This window comes from Gadus macrocephalus, chromosome 5 (assembly GCF_031168955.1).
Source record: "Gadus macrocephalus chromosome 5, ASM3116895v1".
NCBI lineage: Eukaryota > Metazoa > Chordata > Actinopteri > Gadiformes > Gadidae > Gadus > Gadus macrocephalus.
Window position 1 is genome coordinate 4,802,436 of NC_082386.1, and position 17,484 is coordinate 4,819,919.

At 43.9% G+C, this 17,484-nt stretch overlaps 2 protein-coding genes across 2 annotated transcripts in view; one reads left to right on the forward strand and one right to left on the reverse strand.

Annotated features, from left to right (window-relative positions):
* The window catches only part of LOC132457566 (otoferlin-like), a 30,151-nt gene extending 24,193 nt beyond the window's left edge, over window positions 1–5,958 (forward strand). The window contains exons 37-42 of the mRNA XM_060051819.1: window positions 173–261; window positions 538–636; window positions 1,221–1,462; window positions 1,745–1,923; window positions 2,197–2,297; window positions 5,014–5,958. Of these exons, the coding sequence (XP_059907802.1) occupies window positions 173–261; window positions 538–636; window positions 1,221–1,462; window positions 1,745–1,923; window positions 2,197–2,297; window positions 5,014–5,194 (891 nt within the window). The 3' untranslated portion in view covers window positions 5,195–5,958. The remainder of the gene's footprint in view (window positions 1–172; window positions 262–537; window positions 637–1,220; window positions 1,463–1,744; window positions 1,924–2,196; window positions 2,298–5,013) is intronic.
* Window positions 5,959–7,374: 1,416 nt separating this feature from the next.
* LOC132457565 (mitochondrial amidoxime-reducing component 1-like) lies at window positions 7,375–15,678 on the reverse strand. Its single transcript, XM_060051818.1, has 7 exons — window positions 15,294–15,678; window positions 14,455–14,625; window positions 13,651–13,813; window positions 13,307–13,450; window positions 8,445–8,506; window positions 8,258–8,329; window positions 7,375–7,978 (listed from the first exon to the last, which is right to left on the reverse strand). Exons 1-7 carry the CDS (start codon window positions 15,542–15,544, stop codon window positions 7,852–7,854), a joined length of 990 nt encoding a protein of 329 aa, XP_059907801.1. The 5' UTR covers window positions 15,545–15,678; the 3' UTR covers window positions 7,375–7,851.
* Between the last annotated feature and the right edge of the window lie 1,806 nt (window positions 15,679–17,484).

Sequence of the window (17,484 nt, forward strand, 5' to 3'; positions counted from 1 at the left end):
TGGGGAAGTTGGAGGTAATATTCACGTGCCCCCTTCCTACGTAGGAGGGGGCGCCGAAACGGACTTGCTCGTTTGGTAACTGTAGGCGGGGTACCTTCAGAAATGTATATCTAGATGTTGGTGGACATGTTCCCTAAAGACATGTTAACATGTTGTGATGTTTTGCGATCAGGGGAGGATCGAAATGTGGGTGGACATGTTCCCTAAAGAGATGACTGCCCCTGGACCCGCCCTCGACATATCACCACGGAAGCCAAAGAAGTAGGTTCTCCCACTCAGAGTACATCCAGTGTACATAGTGTGGATCCAGATCCAACAAACCACCTGTTTCTGTTGGGCAGTGTATCTTTCTGTTACACCAGAACAAAGTTGTCCTTTTATATTCAGGTGAACGTTTGCATTCTTTGCTAAAATTGTCCCGCCTGTCTGTCTCTCTAAATGTCTAAATGTCTGTCTGCCCATCTCTCCATATCTTTGTCTGTCTCTCTCTATGTATATCTCTCCGTCTGCTTCTCTATACGTCTGTCTGTCTGTCAGGTTTGAACTGAGGGTGATCATCTGGAACACAGATGAGGTTGTGTTGGAGGACGATGACATCTTCACCGGGGAGAAGTCCAGTGACATCTTTGTACGAGGGTAAAGAAACCTGCTGTGGATACACTAACAAACCTTTGAAAACACACTAACAAACCTGTAAAAACATATTGACAAACCGTATCGGAACACACTAACAAACCTGTAAAAACATATTGACAAACCGTATCGCAACACACTAACAAACCTGTAAAAACATATTGACAAACCGTATCGCAACACATTAACAAACCTGTAAAAACATTGACAAACCGTATCTGAACACACTAACAAACCTGTAAAAACATATTGACAAACCGTATCGGAACACACTAACAAACCTCTGAAATCGCAGAAAAAAACCTTCTGTAAAAACACTAACAAACCTGTAAATAAACAGGGACAACGCTTATCTGAATACACTTCAAACCTGTAAACATAAACCTTCTGTAAAAACAGTAACATACCTTCTGGAAATACACTAACAAACCCTTATTATACATATCGATCATAGCAATATTTTTCTGTTGATGTATGGCTGGCTGTATTGAACCAGCAGAACCAGCCATCCTAAAAAGGTATGTAACCTCTTTGGCTGGCTATAACATCTGTATGGTGTCCCTCTCTGCTGTGCTCCCTGTCCACAGCTGGCTGAAGGGCCAGCAGGAGGACAAGCAGGACACCGACGTCCACTACCACTCAATCACCGGCGAGGGCAACTTCAACTGGCGCTTCGTCTACCCCTTCGACTACCTGATGGCCGAGGAGAAGATCGTCATCTCCAAGAAGGAGTCCATGTTCGCCTGGGACGAGACGGAGTACAAGATCCCGGCCCGCCTCAATCTCCAAGTGTGGGATGCCGACCACTTCTCTGCGGACGACTTCTTAGGTGCGGCGGGCGTCCCCGTCTGGGTGTCTGAAACTAAGATATACATTCCAGTTTTCTAACCGTAAGATGGCGAAGCGGTTGAATGATGACCAGACGCGTTCTTGAATCGTTTGATGGTGTACAGAGATTGGAGCGTTGTTGTATTTGTGATTCCTCCCCACAAGTGTCCAGCTGACCGGCGAGAATCTCTGATCCTTGGTCCAGTAAGACATCGTTAGGCCATGTGTCGTAGTGGTCTAGAGGGGATGCTAATTATTTTATTTTTAATCTATGCGGTTGCAGGCGCCATCGAGCTGGACCTGAACCGCTTCCCTCGGGGCGCCAAGACCCCCAAGCAGTGCACCATTGAGATGGTGACCAACGAGGCCGAGATGCCCATGGTGTCCATCTTCAAGCAGAAGAGGATCAAAGGATGGTGGCCCTTTGTGGCCAGAAACGAGGAGGACGAGTTTGAACTGACAGTACGTGGTCTCTGAAATGCATTGCGGCACACAGTGTATATGATTATGATTGATCTGATGTGTAGCTGTGCTCAATAAAATGGCAGGTTCTAACCTCCCTCAAACGCATGTGCCCATAAATGGGAGGGAGAAAGAAAGTAAGTAAGAAGGATCCCCATGTTCGATCTAAGGGGTGTGTTTTAACATCCCAGCGGGGTGGGTGGGTCTGTCAAGGTCCCACCGGGAGGCGTGTTCTACCGAGCAATAGTGCCCTGAACAACATCTCTCTCGCAGGGCAAGGTGGAGGCGGAGCTGCACCTCATGACCGGGGAGGAGGCCGAGAAAGGTCCTGTTGGGGAGGGACGCAATGAACCAGAACCACTGGAGAAACCCAAGTATGGACCCCATCCTCCTCTTCCTCCTCCTCCCCTCCTCCTCTCTCCTCCCCCCCTCCTCCTCCTCTTCTTTATCTCTCCTCCTCCCCTCCCCCCTCCTCCCCCTCCTCCGGTGCTCCTGTGTCCTAAGCGGGGGGCCTCCCCTGAGACTCCGACCGTGGTTCACTCTGAATTTCCTCTGCAGTCTGTAGTGAAACCAACACGTTCCCAGCATCCGCCCACGCCTTGTGGGCGTGTGATCCAACGTCCGCCACCTCCCATCCCGAAGGAGAACTCGAAGCTAAATTGTGACTTAAACTAAATTAAAAGGGAAATCAAACGTGTCAATTAAAGTGATGAACTGGTCCTAAACATAACCAAACATAAACATACCCATAAACGTTGGCAAGTAGCATGTATATAAAATACATGTATAAAAAAAACTCATAAACAACCTTAAATTGCCTATAAACAATAAAAAGAATAACTAAATAAATAAAACTTTAAATAGAGACAACACTGATAAGGGACTTTTTCCACCTGAGGAGTGACACTTAGGAAAGACACACACCTGTGTGTGTGTGTGCTGGACGGCCCCCAGGATCTTCTGGTCACATGGTAAGTCGTGCCTCTGTATCCCTCCTCAGACTCTCAACTTTGTTAAAGACAATGTGAAATGGCATTCAGAGAGCACACGTTGCTTCTGTAATGTGGCGTATGTAAGGATGTCCTCAAAGGCTTAAAATTCTACAAAAGATGTGAAAACACCTTACCGGGGCAAATATATATATCGGACTTTGATGAAAAGATTTGACTATTCTTTCATTTAAAAAACAAATAAAGATTGTTGTTCTTCAAATGTATTCATCAAAGTCCTTATTTTTTTCCTTGTTAAGCAGTTTTCACATGAAGTCTTTAGGACAGCCCCATATGCACTGTATGTCCACGCCAAGAGGCAAAGTGTATTAGGGTTGTGATTGGCTCATTAGCGATTATTGATGATAAGAAAATCAGTCAAGATATCATTTTTTTGCATGACTTGCATGCTTTGTTAATGCATGAATCTGGGAACAAGCCAGCAACAAAAACGAAAAAATGAATTTCATGTTGTCTTTAAATTGTATTCTCGCCCCTTCTGCCTTATCTTCCACTTATCCCAGTCAAATCCACATTTGCATACATGTGTTGCATGTTTGAGAATACAAATAACCGACCACCCCTGCTTTGGTGGTCTTAAACGTTTGTTCCCTGTCCTACCCCCCCCAGCTGCCCTGGTGCCTCACACCACACAAGGCAATTAAGCACTTTGTGTGAAACCAGTACAAGTGGCTGGCCATCAAGATGGGGCTGGCTCTGCTCCTGCTGGTCCCTTTGGCTCTTTCCCTTTACAGCATGCCCGGCTACATGGTGAAGAAGAGGCTCGGAACTTGATTAGCCTCACCAGGCGATCTCTCACAGTTGGCCCGATTTCCCCCCTACCCATTCACCTCCTAGTCTTTAAGACAGTAAACAATGGTTGGTTATGGTATACTTCATACTTAGTCCAAAGGCATCGTTTTTGGGGTAATCTGGAGTCAGTTTGGGATGTCTGCCCTATAGCAGCGCTACATACACAATACTTGAAATAAACACCATCTTGCCTTTTTTTATTTAGTCAGAACTGGTGAAGAATCAACGCTGCTGGTCAAATATTGAAACCATGTTTGTGTTTGGGCTACTATCACCAACATATTTTAGCCGTATAAAGTTGAAGACGACAAGATTTTTTATGATGAGGAACTGGGGGGGGCAATTACTGAAGAAGGAACAACAAAAAGAAAGAAACCCTAAAAAAGAAAGATTTAAATAACACACCATTTCACAAGTGAGGCATTTTGTATGTTATACAATTCAGCCGCAGAGAAACCAAGACAATACCGAGGAAAGAGAAGATAGGATAGGACCCATGGGGGTCTGCTATATGTACCTTAATGCGAGAGCAGAAATGAAGAATAAGGAACGGAAGAAAGGTGTTTGCATGACCGTGATCTTGTCTCATCTGGTCCACTTTTAGACTCAAACATAATGCTTTTGAGCCTGGTGAGTTGGAAAAGTGCATCTCCAGTGGACAGGGGAGGTGATGGAAACAAAACCAGGACCACAAGGAGAGCGATCTGCAGGCATGTATTTGGTCCTGACTTCCTGCCATTGACCAGGTAATAAGGGCAGAAAAAAAGAACACTGAAGGGCATCGCAATGGCGGAATTAACACCAGAAGAAAAGAAAGTATCGCCAAACTAACAGGGAGATTCCCCTGGAGTTTGGTGAAGCAGAAGGGCATCTACGAGTCCACTTGATCCACCACTCAGGTGGTCCAACCAAGAGGAGACCCATGGACATTTGGCACACACAACAGCCAATGATAGATGAGTTTTTTGCCCCTTGACCAAAGCGATTGACTTGATATACTGTGGTGTGCATTCTTTTGGCTTCACAACAAGTTTTAACTGTTCGTTAACCCATTTTCTGTGATTAATTAACATATTTTGTCAGCATTTGGAAAAAATAATGAATGTTATGACTTGGCATCTGTTGGAATAAACTGAAGGAAAAAATAGATAATTTACAGGGACAGAAAACAAATGGCACAAAGTTATGGAGAGGAAAAAACAACAACACGACAGACATGGAAATGTTCTGTGGTAGGCAAAAGAGGTGTGCTCTTTGTAACGGTGATGATATCTTGTTTGTCCCCCAGCCGGCCAGACATCGCTCTCCTCTGGTTCCTCACCCCCTTCAAAGCCATTAAAAACCTGCTGTGCAACCAGTACAGGTGGCTGACCATCAAGATCGTCACGGCGCTGCTCCTGTTGGCCCTATTTGGCGTCTTCCTCTACAACATGCCCGGCTACATGGTTAAGAAGATGCTAGGGGCGTAGCCACGTCAAGCTGTGATATAGCCTCTATCACATATCCAGGGAAAAGCTAGAGGTTTCGAGTTTCTTACTCTTCAAGGGAATGTATTTTAGGTGTATTATGTATTTTTCAGGGTGCAGCATATTGTAGCAGGCCGGGTCAGACGAGAGGTACTGGGTCGAACTCCGATGTCCGCAGGGACGGTCTGACCTGTAGGCATTGTTGAAAAGATGTCCAATTCCTACTTGCTTCCTAATGACACACGTCTTAATTCGCTGTAAATTGCTTTTGTTTAAAGCAACTGAATAAATAATCAAGTAGTATAGGACTGGGAAAGAATCCTCTGTGGGAGTTATATTGCATTGGCCTTGTTGTGAAAATCAAACAATTGTGTTGCTGTTCAAAAGAGGATCCCTTATGGAGGGTATTGAAAACAATGCTTTCTATATTGGCATTATGGAGGGTTTCGGGTGCATACTTATGGCTTTGTCTGGAATTGCTTATTTTTCTATACACATTTTCGGATCGTCAATCGATTCCACGTTGCAAGTCGGTAGAGGGTTTACCTTAAAGCTTTCAATGAAATGCAGACTGGTCAGTAAAGTTATTTTGTGTTTGCCCTCTCTTTTCTCGTTTTTAGTGTTGCGTTATTTAGACAAACACAGAATGTTTGCCTTGGTCTAGCTGTTTCGAGTTGGACGTATGTTGATTTTGAATTATTGGAGTGCGGTTTTCATATATACATACACAACACCTGGAATTTGTGAATAAAGCTCTCTTGAGTTCCTTCAGTGTCCAATTATTGCGTCCTTCCCATGTCCGTGTGTCCTGAGTCTTTCCTGTACACTCTCAAACGCACCGCTTCCCCGTTCTTCTTACACCATCCATAATGACTTCAACATGTCTCGCATACAAACCAATCATGGTGCAAAGCCTATTGGGTAGTCTCTCTGATATAACAGTAACAGTTACACACATGAGCTGTGCGGTACAGCTAAACTACAGACTACGCACCTCCCTCGTATGACCAGTATACGGTGGAGGAGCGGTTTCGGGTTCAAATTTATGTTTCAATTGAAATTATTTTTCTGTGCGCCCACCCATCTACCAACCAGGTATTCTAGTGGTAAGGGTGTTTGAATCCCAACCGCAAGTTGTGGGGCAAACCCAAATGCCTACATGTTGCAAGTTGTCCAAATCCCCAACCTTAATTTACATGTATACCTGGAATTGACTGAAATTGAACTATTCACTGCTACAAAGTAATGAATAGTGCAGCCAAAAAGGCCCTTCCTTTTGTCATTGTCTATCATGGATAGTCTGTGTCTTGCTGGAGCTGAATTCTCTCAGTCAATTCTTTAATGCGTGCTCCCTTCCCTCCTTCCTCCAGCCGCCCTGATATTGCGCTGCTGTGGTTCCTGATTCCTTTCAAAGCGATGAAGAACTTGGTGTGTAACCAATACCGCTGGCTGGTCATCAAGCTGGTGTTTCTCCTGCTGCTGGTGGCTATTTTGGGCCTGTTCATCTACAACATGCCGGGTTACATGGTCAAGAAGATGCTGGGGGCTTGAGCTGTCCACTGGGAGACAATGCCCATATGCTAATGATGTCCATGGGCTTTTATGCACCTAGCTAGTAGCTATCTTGGTTCTAAATGCTAGTTGGGTTGGGGAAACTGCATGCAGAATTCCACATTCAGTTCGCCCGCCCAGAAAGCCTTTAGAAACAAATTGCCGCTTTGTGAATTAGGCCTATTGCGCTCTTCTCTGTTATATGCTGTATTGTCAATTTACAGGTTTTCCATCATGAAAATGTACTAATAATTAGGTCTTTGAGAGTCATAACTGAAATGTCTAGGTGGAAATGAGTCCATATTAATAACCATAATTCCACACATTCCGCCACATCAAATTAATTCAATATTCTGTATACCTGTTCTATACCTGATCATCTAATAGATACATAGGCGAAGATCTAAAGTAGGCTACATTGTTGCAATGTTGTGTGGCATATCTTATATTTGACACATTGTTGTTTCATCGTCAGTTTCTCCATACTTTTGTCTTGAATTGTTTTCAAAATAAATATTTCTTTTGTTGGAAATATATATTGGAGATTTAAAAAGGTATATTTCCCCATATCAATGAGTGAATTGGATTTATGGCTTTGACTTGGATTTATGAATAAATAAATGAAAATGAAGTTCATTTATTTGTAATTTATTAATGTCAACTTTATTTACATCAAATAAGAATTGTGGGCTATTGGATTCATGCAAAAATGCATGCTTGTACTACACACACACTAGTATACATATAGATGTAAAACTGCCTAATAATCTTAGTTTATAAAAAATCCCAATTAGTTTATGAATAACAGTACAATACAGCAAATACTAGCACACTAGTGTACAGAAAAGTGAGCCCTGTAGTCCTCTGTAGTGTTTTACATGTACTTCACACACACATTGATTATGAAGGACGTGTGTGGGTGGAGGACTTGAATTATTTAATTATATATTATTGTGAGGACTGCAAAATTTGCCTAGAGATCTAATCTCACTTTTTGCCATCAATGTTTCATCATCGGAAATGTACATCAAGGAACTGGCCTTTGTTATGCTGCTAAAGAGTTCTAAATTACAGTGATCGCCAACAGCAAACAACAATTTTTCCACTTCCTAGCGACCAATCCGATATACTACATCCCCAACCTGTATGATTCCCGTCTTTTTGACGGTGAAAAACTGTCCAAACAACGGTGATTTTTTGTAGATTTCTGCCTCAGACGGTTGGCACTGTCGATATCTGATTATAAAAAAGATAGTACAAACTTTACAACCAGGAAGGTTTAGAAATGACACGTAATTTGTGCCATGGAGTACATACAACACATTGCACACTAGGCTATAAATAATGGCCAACTTGACTAAGACCAACTAAAACTCTATTTTTGTTCCAAAAAATCTCTTTTGCTGAGAGAAGTTAGTAAAAACAAGCAAACACTGATGATACTCAATCTTTAAAAAAAGTAATATATAACCAATAACGAAAAAACATAAATGTAGAGTTACTCTTCAACCTTACCCCTTTAGTGTGTCCAGGGGCTCTTTCCTGCTTATAATACCAGTTTCTGGGTCAACGGTGGTGAAAATGCACCTGCAGTAAAATAACAGAAAATTCCATTAATGTTTAGATTTGTTGCATAATGTGAGACCAACAGGTTGAAAATGTTAAGCGTAAAAGGGTTTTTCAGAAGCTAGGTCTGGGTCACCTTCCACATGACATTACACGATGGAGTCTGACATCGCCAATCAGCAGCTCCGTCCAAGAATCCTAGAAAAGTAGGATAGAAGAACAACTAATGATTAATTTATTTGTACTTTCTTTTTTGAGTACAGCCAAGGAGAGAAAAAGTTAGAGAGAAAGATATAAAGAGAGGAAATTAAAGAGGAACAGTGCCTGTTGGGGGATAATCCACATTAGATCTAAGAAATATTTTACCATTCATTTTTTTACATGTACAGTAACCATTTATCCCAGCCTTTAGGAAAAGAGTATTCCTTAGTTTTTAATCTATATGTGAGTCTCTCCATCGTTTGAATATCACCGATAATGTTGAGCAGTCTGTAGTCAGGTTCAACAGACTGGAGCCAGTTCTTAGTGATGGCTTCTTTTTGCGGCATCAAGAAGAATCGTTTTCAAATATTGGTCTTCTTTTTGCACAGATCCTTCCATATGTCCCAGGTATAAGACAAGACAAGATCGGGTGATTTTGTATCCTAGTCCCTCGCACAGCACAACGTGGATATGATCCCAGAAAGGTTATATTTTACTGCAGCTCCAAAACACGTGCGTACGATTAGGATCCATCCAGCAGGGTTGTTGAGTGCTCAATTGTTGACTAGTATTCTTGTTGACAAATAAAAATTAAATTCTCTCCATCCATGTGACTATGATAATGTGGAAAATAAACCATACAACTACACATGTTGTCCGGGATCTTTTCACTCAGTTATTTTTCCCATTTAGCTTCGACGTATAACGTTGAATCATATTTAGCTTCCATCAAAGCAGAATACAGAACTGACACAGCTCTGGGAATGACATCATTGTAAGATTGTACAATCACTTTTACCAAAGGATGTATCTCATCAGCATTTTTCTTAATTCTTTCTAAATAGTAATCCCTCAATAGTAGGAATCTGAATAAGTCCCGATTTTTTAGGCCATAGGTAAATTAAATCTTGAAAGTTTCTCTTTTCACCCTTTTGAATAACCTTGCATATTGCTGTTAGACCCATCTGAGTCCACAGTTTGAATCTGCTATCAGAAATTCCCGGTTTGAATTCTTAATCAAAAGCTTTCCATTTTAATAGACCAAGTTACCTTCCCCCTTCAGTTGTTTGATTACCATGTATTTAAGGTAAATGTATCAGTTGTTTGAATACCATGTATTTAAGGTTGATGTTGTTATTGGGTTTAATTCTTCCTCTTCTTTAGTATGGGCAGGAATTTCTCTGCCCAATTAGTGGTTGAATCACGGGCCCAGATGTAGGTATTTCAATATCTTTCCAAAGAGCTACATAATCAACATTACACCAGTAAATAAGTGGACGAAGTTGTGCTGAATTAAGTTAAGAAGTGCAAGCCCCCCCCCCCTTGTCTTTAGGCAGCTGGATCTCGGGTTCTTTACCCCCATATAAAACTAGATGTTCGTCCATCCCAACTGTGAACTGGATCTGTGGTATGCAAACAGGCAAAGATTAAAACAAATATAATAAATGTGGCAAAATATTCTGTCAAACAGAACTTTGTGTTCCGTTTGTGAAAGGTGAGTTTCTTGCAGGAAGTCAATCTGCGTCCTTCCCTTATTCATTTTAGCTATAATTGTAGCTCTTTTGACTGGGTTTCCTAAGCCATTAAAATCTAGGGACATTCGTTTGATACAATCTTGTTTGGTATTAACAGGCTGCTTTTAGTCTGTTCACATTGTAGTGTCTCCCCCTCAGGCTAACAGTGCAATAACCATAGGAGCTGAACATAATATGAAACAAACAAACATAATGTAACATACCCAGTGACGGCTGGTGGTGATTTTGGGTGGGTGGGCTAACGAATGCATTACATTTATCAATACTTCACAGGGCTCCAGACACCATGATTGAGGAAAAATAAGGTGTTTAAAGTGCTTCACTGAGCTGAAATTGAACATTTCAAACTAAACCATTAAGCAAAATAAAACTTTTTTTGTGCTTAAAGTATTAAACAATTAAAATATTGACCGGTCTCCCTTTGCGCAAAATGCGGCTGTAGACGATCACACACTCTTTGGTAGAGACGTCTGTGTCGCCGTCAATCATGAAGGACATGTATGTGGCGTTTCCGACGTCAGCAGCTGTCTTTTGCTTTAAGGTGTCGCCTATTACCGCAATGAATTGTGCACATGCCATCTCATTGCTATACGTCGGGTTGACGTTTAATCCATTTTTCTTCATGAGAATAATTTCGGATTTAAATTTGGTGAATGGCAACTCCTCTTTGGCAATGTTGTATGCAACATTAAATTGGATCATTTCCGATTCCTTAGAGAACCTTATTGTTACTGCCTGTCGCTGAAATACAGCTGGGAGAGGGGCCACTTTCTCTACACACTTGTCACGTCGTGTTGGGTTATTTAGACATATGCTTTTTTAATGTTTCGATACGAAACGTTGTTGACCCGCTTACAAATGCACTACTACCAGACATATTCTGACAGCATTCCTGACAGTAAAAGCAGTGCGTTCCGTAATGCACTGCGTAATAATAAAATGTTACATAGATGAGTCAGCATTTAATTAATTTGTGTGACAGAAACAACTAAATTTCATGGATACATTTAAAGTTTATTCAAATAAATAAATTATGATAGATATGTTTAAAAACACATACGCCATACTGCACTTGCGCTACTGTGCTGTGATTGGTCGAAGGTCACTGTACTGTAGCTACTGTGCTAGCTGTAAGTCCAAGGTCAGCCTTTGGGCTAAACTAATTTAGCCCAAATGGGAAGCATATGAAGGGGGCGTGTCAGGGCACCTGTCAATCAAACGTCAATGGAAGCTTACGCTACTGTGCTTGGGCTAAATGAAATTAGCCCAAATGGGGGCGTTTCACGACACCTGCCAATCACAATGAAATGGACGCTTACGCAACTGTGCTTGGGCTGAATGACTTTAGCCCAAATGGGAAGCATATGAAGGGGGCGTGATACCTGTCAATCAAAATTGAATGGAAAGTTACGCTACTCCGCTTGGGCTGAATACATTTAGCCCATTCACTGGACAAAACCCAAGATATATCATGTATCCTGGGTTTTTCTGTCATTTTTTGGTGCTGTTGCTGCTTTAGGTTCTACCAAAATATAAAACAATATGTTCTATGGTTTATAAGAATATTTTTTTATTTTTACTGCAAAAGGTAGGAAGGGCTTAGCCCTGTTAGCCCATTTATACCAGCCGTCCCTGAACATACCTATAAACAGAAGAGGCGACCTCCAAAAAGAGATGTCAACAACCCTCATACAGTATGTTGACTCCCCTTTAGTTTCGAGGGGAGATGCCTTCCACAGCTAGTAGTTAGATGTAACCCATAAGGGGTAGATCTGCCCATACTAGACTATGTTGTAGCCGGCTGTGCTTCAGTCCCTTTTGAGCCAACATGTCTGAAATCGATATCCCTTCAGGTCGAATTTGACACCAACTTATTTTTTACTTATTTTTGACCGGCATTACAATTTAAGGATATTTTATTCACATTTATACTTAGTGTCCGGTATTCATCTCGCGTTGTTTTCAGTGTGTTGGAAATCTTGCAGCCGTCCTCTCACCCGTCTGCCTGCCTGCGAGGTTCGGTCTCGGTACCTCCCAACGCGTGTCAAAGTAGGGCTGGGCGATATGGACCAAAACTCATATCACAATATCTTTCGTTTTGAATGGCGAAATAAGATATTTTGAACAAAACGGGCAAAGTGTGTAGTTTTAACTCAACACCACAAGTAATCATCATCAACAATTTATTTAGGTTTAGTTTAGTTTTTTTTCTCAACAAAGCACAGCTGTGCATAAAAGTGTTGACAGGCCTACAGCTTCACAGTATAACAGAGAGATATATTAAAACAAAGGCCTACATAAGCCTATATTCTGATCTAATAGGCAAGCATACCTCTCAAAATAACAAAAATGTACACAGTAGTGCAGGCCTCACCTGTTTGAAAATATACAGCTGCATATTTAGTAAACTGTGAAAATAAAATGTATAAAACATAAATAAGCGCTTGGTGTATTGCAAATAACAATAAATGTGAAAATAAAATAAAATATTCCTACTGAGGTAGACTGAGAAGACTATGTCTTCCTATGTAAACTTGTCTCGACTACATGTCTCTTTCAAAAATATACAGATAAAACTCTTACTACTGGCGTCTATCTTATCCTTTTGCTCTTGGACGTCTGCGTTTATTCTGGTTAATGTTTCTGGTTAATGTCCTCCTTAAACTCTGCCAGTTCGTTTTTCACTTGGGTGGTGATGTCGCGATGATAGTTTTCAGGTCAATTTTCAGCTTGTTTTGTATGGCTTGGATTTGCTTGCTAATGTTATCTAAGCTATCTTGCGGAATAGCCATAGCTGTAGCTTAAGGTGTTAGCTTGTCACCTTCCTCGTTAGAACGATTTATTTAATTACCTTGTCCGTCCGGGACTTTTTTCTTCTTTCATTTCTTTGATCCTCCGCTCATTGTCAAAGTCCATTCATCTTTCTTTGTAACATATTAAATTTTTTGCAGCGTTTATCGTGTTGCCGTTAGGGAGCACAATATTCAAGCATCCATACTGCTCAACCGTCACCCGGAAGTTTTACAAAACAACTATTGTTTTGTATTTACATTTCCCTCCCCAAAAATTTGTAAAGAAAGATTAATACAAAATGTAATAGTTATAAACTGGGATAAGACTTCCAAGTTTAAGTAACATTTATGGATTTCAGAAAAAGCTGTGTTCAAGATATTTGCATTGGATTGTTTATCTCGCACTCGTAAAAATTGAAAGTAAATGAAAATATGCATCTCATGGTAAAAAAATCGAAGGAGAATAGTACCTCCTCAAAGGCATTGCAGTCACTGACGACGATGTTAGGACGGAATCTCTCCACCGTAACGTCCTTCTGCAGTTTGCCGTTGAGGTCTCCAACTGACGCCTCCGACAGCAGCATCACAGGCCCAACGTCTGGATATGCCACCTTCTGTAAGGTTGAAGAACAGCAACTAGTACCTCCGAAAGACATGACAGCTTTTATTAAGCAGGGGTATAATGAATTCAGTTTGATTAGTGAATTACAAAAAAGACATGACTGCCGTTAACTTCGGCAGAGCAAGCAAATATTAGTTAGTAATTCAGAAAAGAAAAACAACCAAGCCCGGCCTGCGGCAGGCTGAGGTTCACCTCGTCCTGGGAGAACAGCTTCTCCTGGTCGGCAGACCTGCGGGGCTCCATGTGGGGCTCAAAGTGCACCAGACGGTAGCCTATCTCCCCCTCCAGAAAGCGGGTGATCCAGCGGGCTGCCTCGTCGCCACAGTCCCTCCCCTGGATGTCCGTACCGAACACCCTGGAGGAGGAGAATGAGAAGGTTAGTAAGTTATGTATTGTTTCGAAAAACACAAAATCCCATTGTTCCATTCCACACTGTCACTTAAATAGCATCTGAACAACACGCCACTGACTTTAAACCAGGTATTTCCTGGTTTGTGGCGCAAGTGGTTTCTGAAACTGCAAAATAGCACCTGGGAACGGTGCTATATCAGAACACGCCTCCTCCTTTCGCCGAACCGCCCCTTGGGGCGCAAGATCATTCCCTAATTTACAGACGCGTGGCGCAGGAGGGAAAAGGACGCTATGCGCCAGTTGCAAACTATCAACGACACATGCGCCAGTGATTAAGTCAATTGCGCCGGATGCAAGATAACATATTGGTACATTATATTTATCTTTCCCTGCTACTTTTTTATTGAGATTTTTTACAAAAATTACAACTGTACCCAAACCAGTCTCCTCATCGTCATCGTCATCGTCATCATCATCATCATCATCATCATCATCATCATCAAATCCCGATGGGGGTTTGTTTAGAACAGAATGATGTTCCACCAAAGGAGAAGATGACAAATAGACACACAGCCTGTGGCAGTAGCGCTACTCAGACCAAGTTAAGGTCAATCATACGCTGCTGTACCAAAACAAATGATCCACCTGCAGTCCATGATGGGGTGGTGGGGCTGCTGAAGGGGCATCTGCAGCTCTTCCATGCCAGGACCGTTCAGACATAGCCTCCCGCCGTCGCTGGTCAGGGCCACCAGCACCAGTCGCGGCTGCTGCCTCCCGGTCACCATGTGACCGTCCTCCTTGACCACCAGCCAGTGCCTGTAAATACACGTCAGAGCCATACAGTCTATAGAACCACACAGTCAATAGTAGCCAATAAGTCTATAGTACCACCATACAGCCTATAGATCCGTACAGTACACGGTACCACAATACAGTCTATAGTATCACCTATAATAAAACCATACGGTAGGCCTATATAGTAAAACAATACTATATTTAGTACCACCATACATTATACAAGTTTGTGGTGTGTGTGTGTTTCTGTGTCAACTCTCTGGATAATAGATTACTTATTGTTGACCGAGTGCCGCCTCCAGCTCGGTTCGTCAACACAGAATGGGCAACGTTTTGATTTTGCAGTAACACAACGGCCCACTACGAAATAAACAAAAACTGTCCCGTCCATTTAGATATACGGATCTATATAACGTGTTTTGGATACTTTTTACTCCACATTTCCAGCCCACGATGGTCAACAGCGCAACATTTGTTTGCAAAGTTCGGTCCATGCGTAACGTTAACCAGAGAAAATGCAAATGATGAATCGGATTCATCATTTGCATTTTCATTGATAGTGGATTAGGAATATTATTCCTAATCCACTGTCACTCATTAGTCCAAAACCACTGTCACTCTTTAGTCCAAAACCGCTGTCACTCATTTGTCCCCGATCACTTTTCCTTTAGTTTAGAACCAGTACATACCGATCCCGAAGTTCTCCATGTTTTAATCCGATGTGGTGGCATTCTGCCAAAGCCACTGAGATGCCTTTCCCGGACTTCAGAGGGTGAACTAAAAGTTGCGATACAACTCCAACTCGGACCTTTTCTCTACTCCTTAAACTTCTCCACGCCAGACCCAAGCAGACCACCGCAGCACCCGCTCCTCCGATCACAAGATACAACTTTTTATTCTGCGCAATTGTTGTGGCAATCGAAAGCTTTTCGAAGTCCATGTTTGAGTTGGGACGAGAGAGGAGGCAGTCAGGCAGACTGTTGGACTTTGCAGCGCAATGCTTGTTTTGTATTTCAAGGAGGACTACCGTCTGTGACGCTGTACGCAGTGGTTACGTCAAGCGCAGATTTATGCTCCCATCAAATCGTGCTACCTAGTGGTTCTATTTCATGTAGGTTACGCCATAGACATCCTATGCATAGACGCAGCATTGGCTGCTGGGACGCGAGAAATGCGTCCGCCATGGTGAAGTGGGGGTGGGGAGCCAGGGAGTAGCATAAAGTCCGAGGGGAGATTGGAACAGAGGATGTATTTCTGCTTGGGGAACACAGTTTGGCATCAACAACCACCATTCTGACTTCTTATCATTGGTTGTGTCTGTGTTTCATAAGATAAGGCTGCACCACATTGCCACTTGAATTTCCACTCAACTGAAACTGCTATTACAAGAGTTGTAAATGACATACTTTTAGCTTTGGATAAAAATACAAGCACAATGCTTGTGCTGTTGGATCTGAGCGCTGCGTTTGATACGATCGACCACAGCACTCTTCTTCACCGTCTTGAACACTATGTGTTAGGGTGGTGGTGGTGCGAGCAGGCAGGTAGGACCCAAACGCAGACGGTTTCAGGAAACAGCACTTTATTCAGGCCTAAAGGCTAAGGCACAGGAATCAGGGAACTCGGGAGACAACTCGGAACTCGGGAGACGACAGGGAACTCGGGAGACGACAGGGAACTCGGGAGACTAACGACCACAAACAACCACGGACAACCACAACTAACCACAGCAAACCACGATAAACCACAATTAACAACCACAGCAAACCACGATAAACCACAATGACAGCACAAGGAACAAAGGAAAGACGAGGGCTTAAATAACAAACACAACGAGGAACAGCTGAGACACATTAGGGGAGGGAACAGTAATCAACACAGGAGGGAAACACAGGGAGACACCCACACCCTGACAGTACCCCCCCGTTAAGGGTCGACTCCCAGGCGACCCACGACAAGCAAAAAAACAAAGAAAGTCAAACCCAAAACGGGTGGGTGGAGGGGCGCCAGGAGGGGGGAATCAAAAAAAAATAAATGGACTGGGGCAGAGCCGAGGGACGTCAGGCGGGCGGCCAGAAAACTGCCCCAGGGCATGGCAGGGAGCCTCAGGCGGACGGCCTGAGGGGCAAGCAGAGGCAGAGTGACGGCGGAACCCTTCAGGAGGCCGGCGGCAAGGACAATGAGGGCTCAGTCGCTCAGGAGACCTGCAGTGGCACAGAACCCCCTCAGAAGGCCGGCAGCGGTGAAGGCGGAACCCTTCAGGAGGCCGGCGAAGGTGAGGTAGAGGGCGGGTCCCCTCCAGAGGAAGGCCAGGTAGAGGGCGGGTCCCCTCAGGAGGCAGGCCAGGTAGAGGGCGGGTCCCCTCAGGAGGAGGGCCAGGCAGAGGGCGGGTCCCCTCAGGAGGCAGGCCAGGTAGAGGGCGGGTCCCCTCAGGAGGCAGGCCAGGTAGAGGGCGGGTCCCCTCAGGAGGCAGGCCAGGTAGAGGGCGGGTCCCCTCAGGAGGCGGGCCAGGTAGAGGGCGGGTCCCCTCAGGAGGCGGGCCAGGCAGAGGGCGGGTCCCCTCAGGAGGAGGGCCAGGCAGAGGGCGGGTCCCCTCTGGTGGCAGGCCAGGTAGAAGGCGGGTCCCCTCTGGTGGAAGGCCAGGTAGAGGGCGGGTCCCCTCCGGTGGAAGGCCTTGAAGGGGAACCCCCCTCGGGAAGGAGTGGAGGAGGGCCCCCACAGGCAGGAGCGGGGAGCGTGCCTCCCCTGGACGGTCTGGAGGGCGGACCCCCTCCGGCAGGAGCAGAGGCCGGTCCCCCTCTGGAAGGAGCAGGGGGCGGGCCCCCTCAGGCAGGAGCGGAGGGCGGACCACCTCAAGCAGGCGAAGAGGCCGGTCCCCCT

Bases quoted from the DNA above. Each gene is read 5' to 3' on its own strand.
- LOC132457565 (XM_060051818.1), bottom strand. From the start codon at position 15,544: ATGGACTTCGAAAAGCTTTCGATTGCCACAACAATTGCGCAGAATAAA. The intron at 13,451-13,650 runs GTGAACCTCAGC...TCAACCTTACAG, and splicing joins AGCTGTTCTCCCAGGACGAG to AAGGTGGCATATCCAGACGT. The intron at 7,979-8,257 runs GTAAGGTTGAAG...TTTTATAATCAG, and splicing joins CCCCTGGACACACTAAAGGG to ATATCGACAGTGCCAACCGT.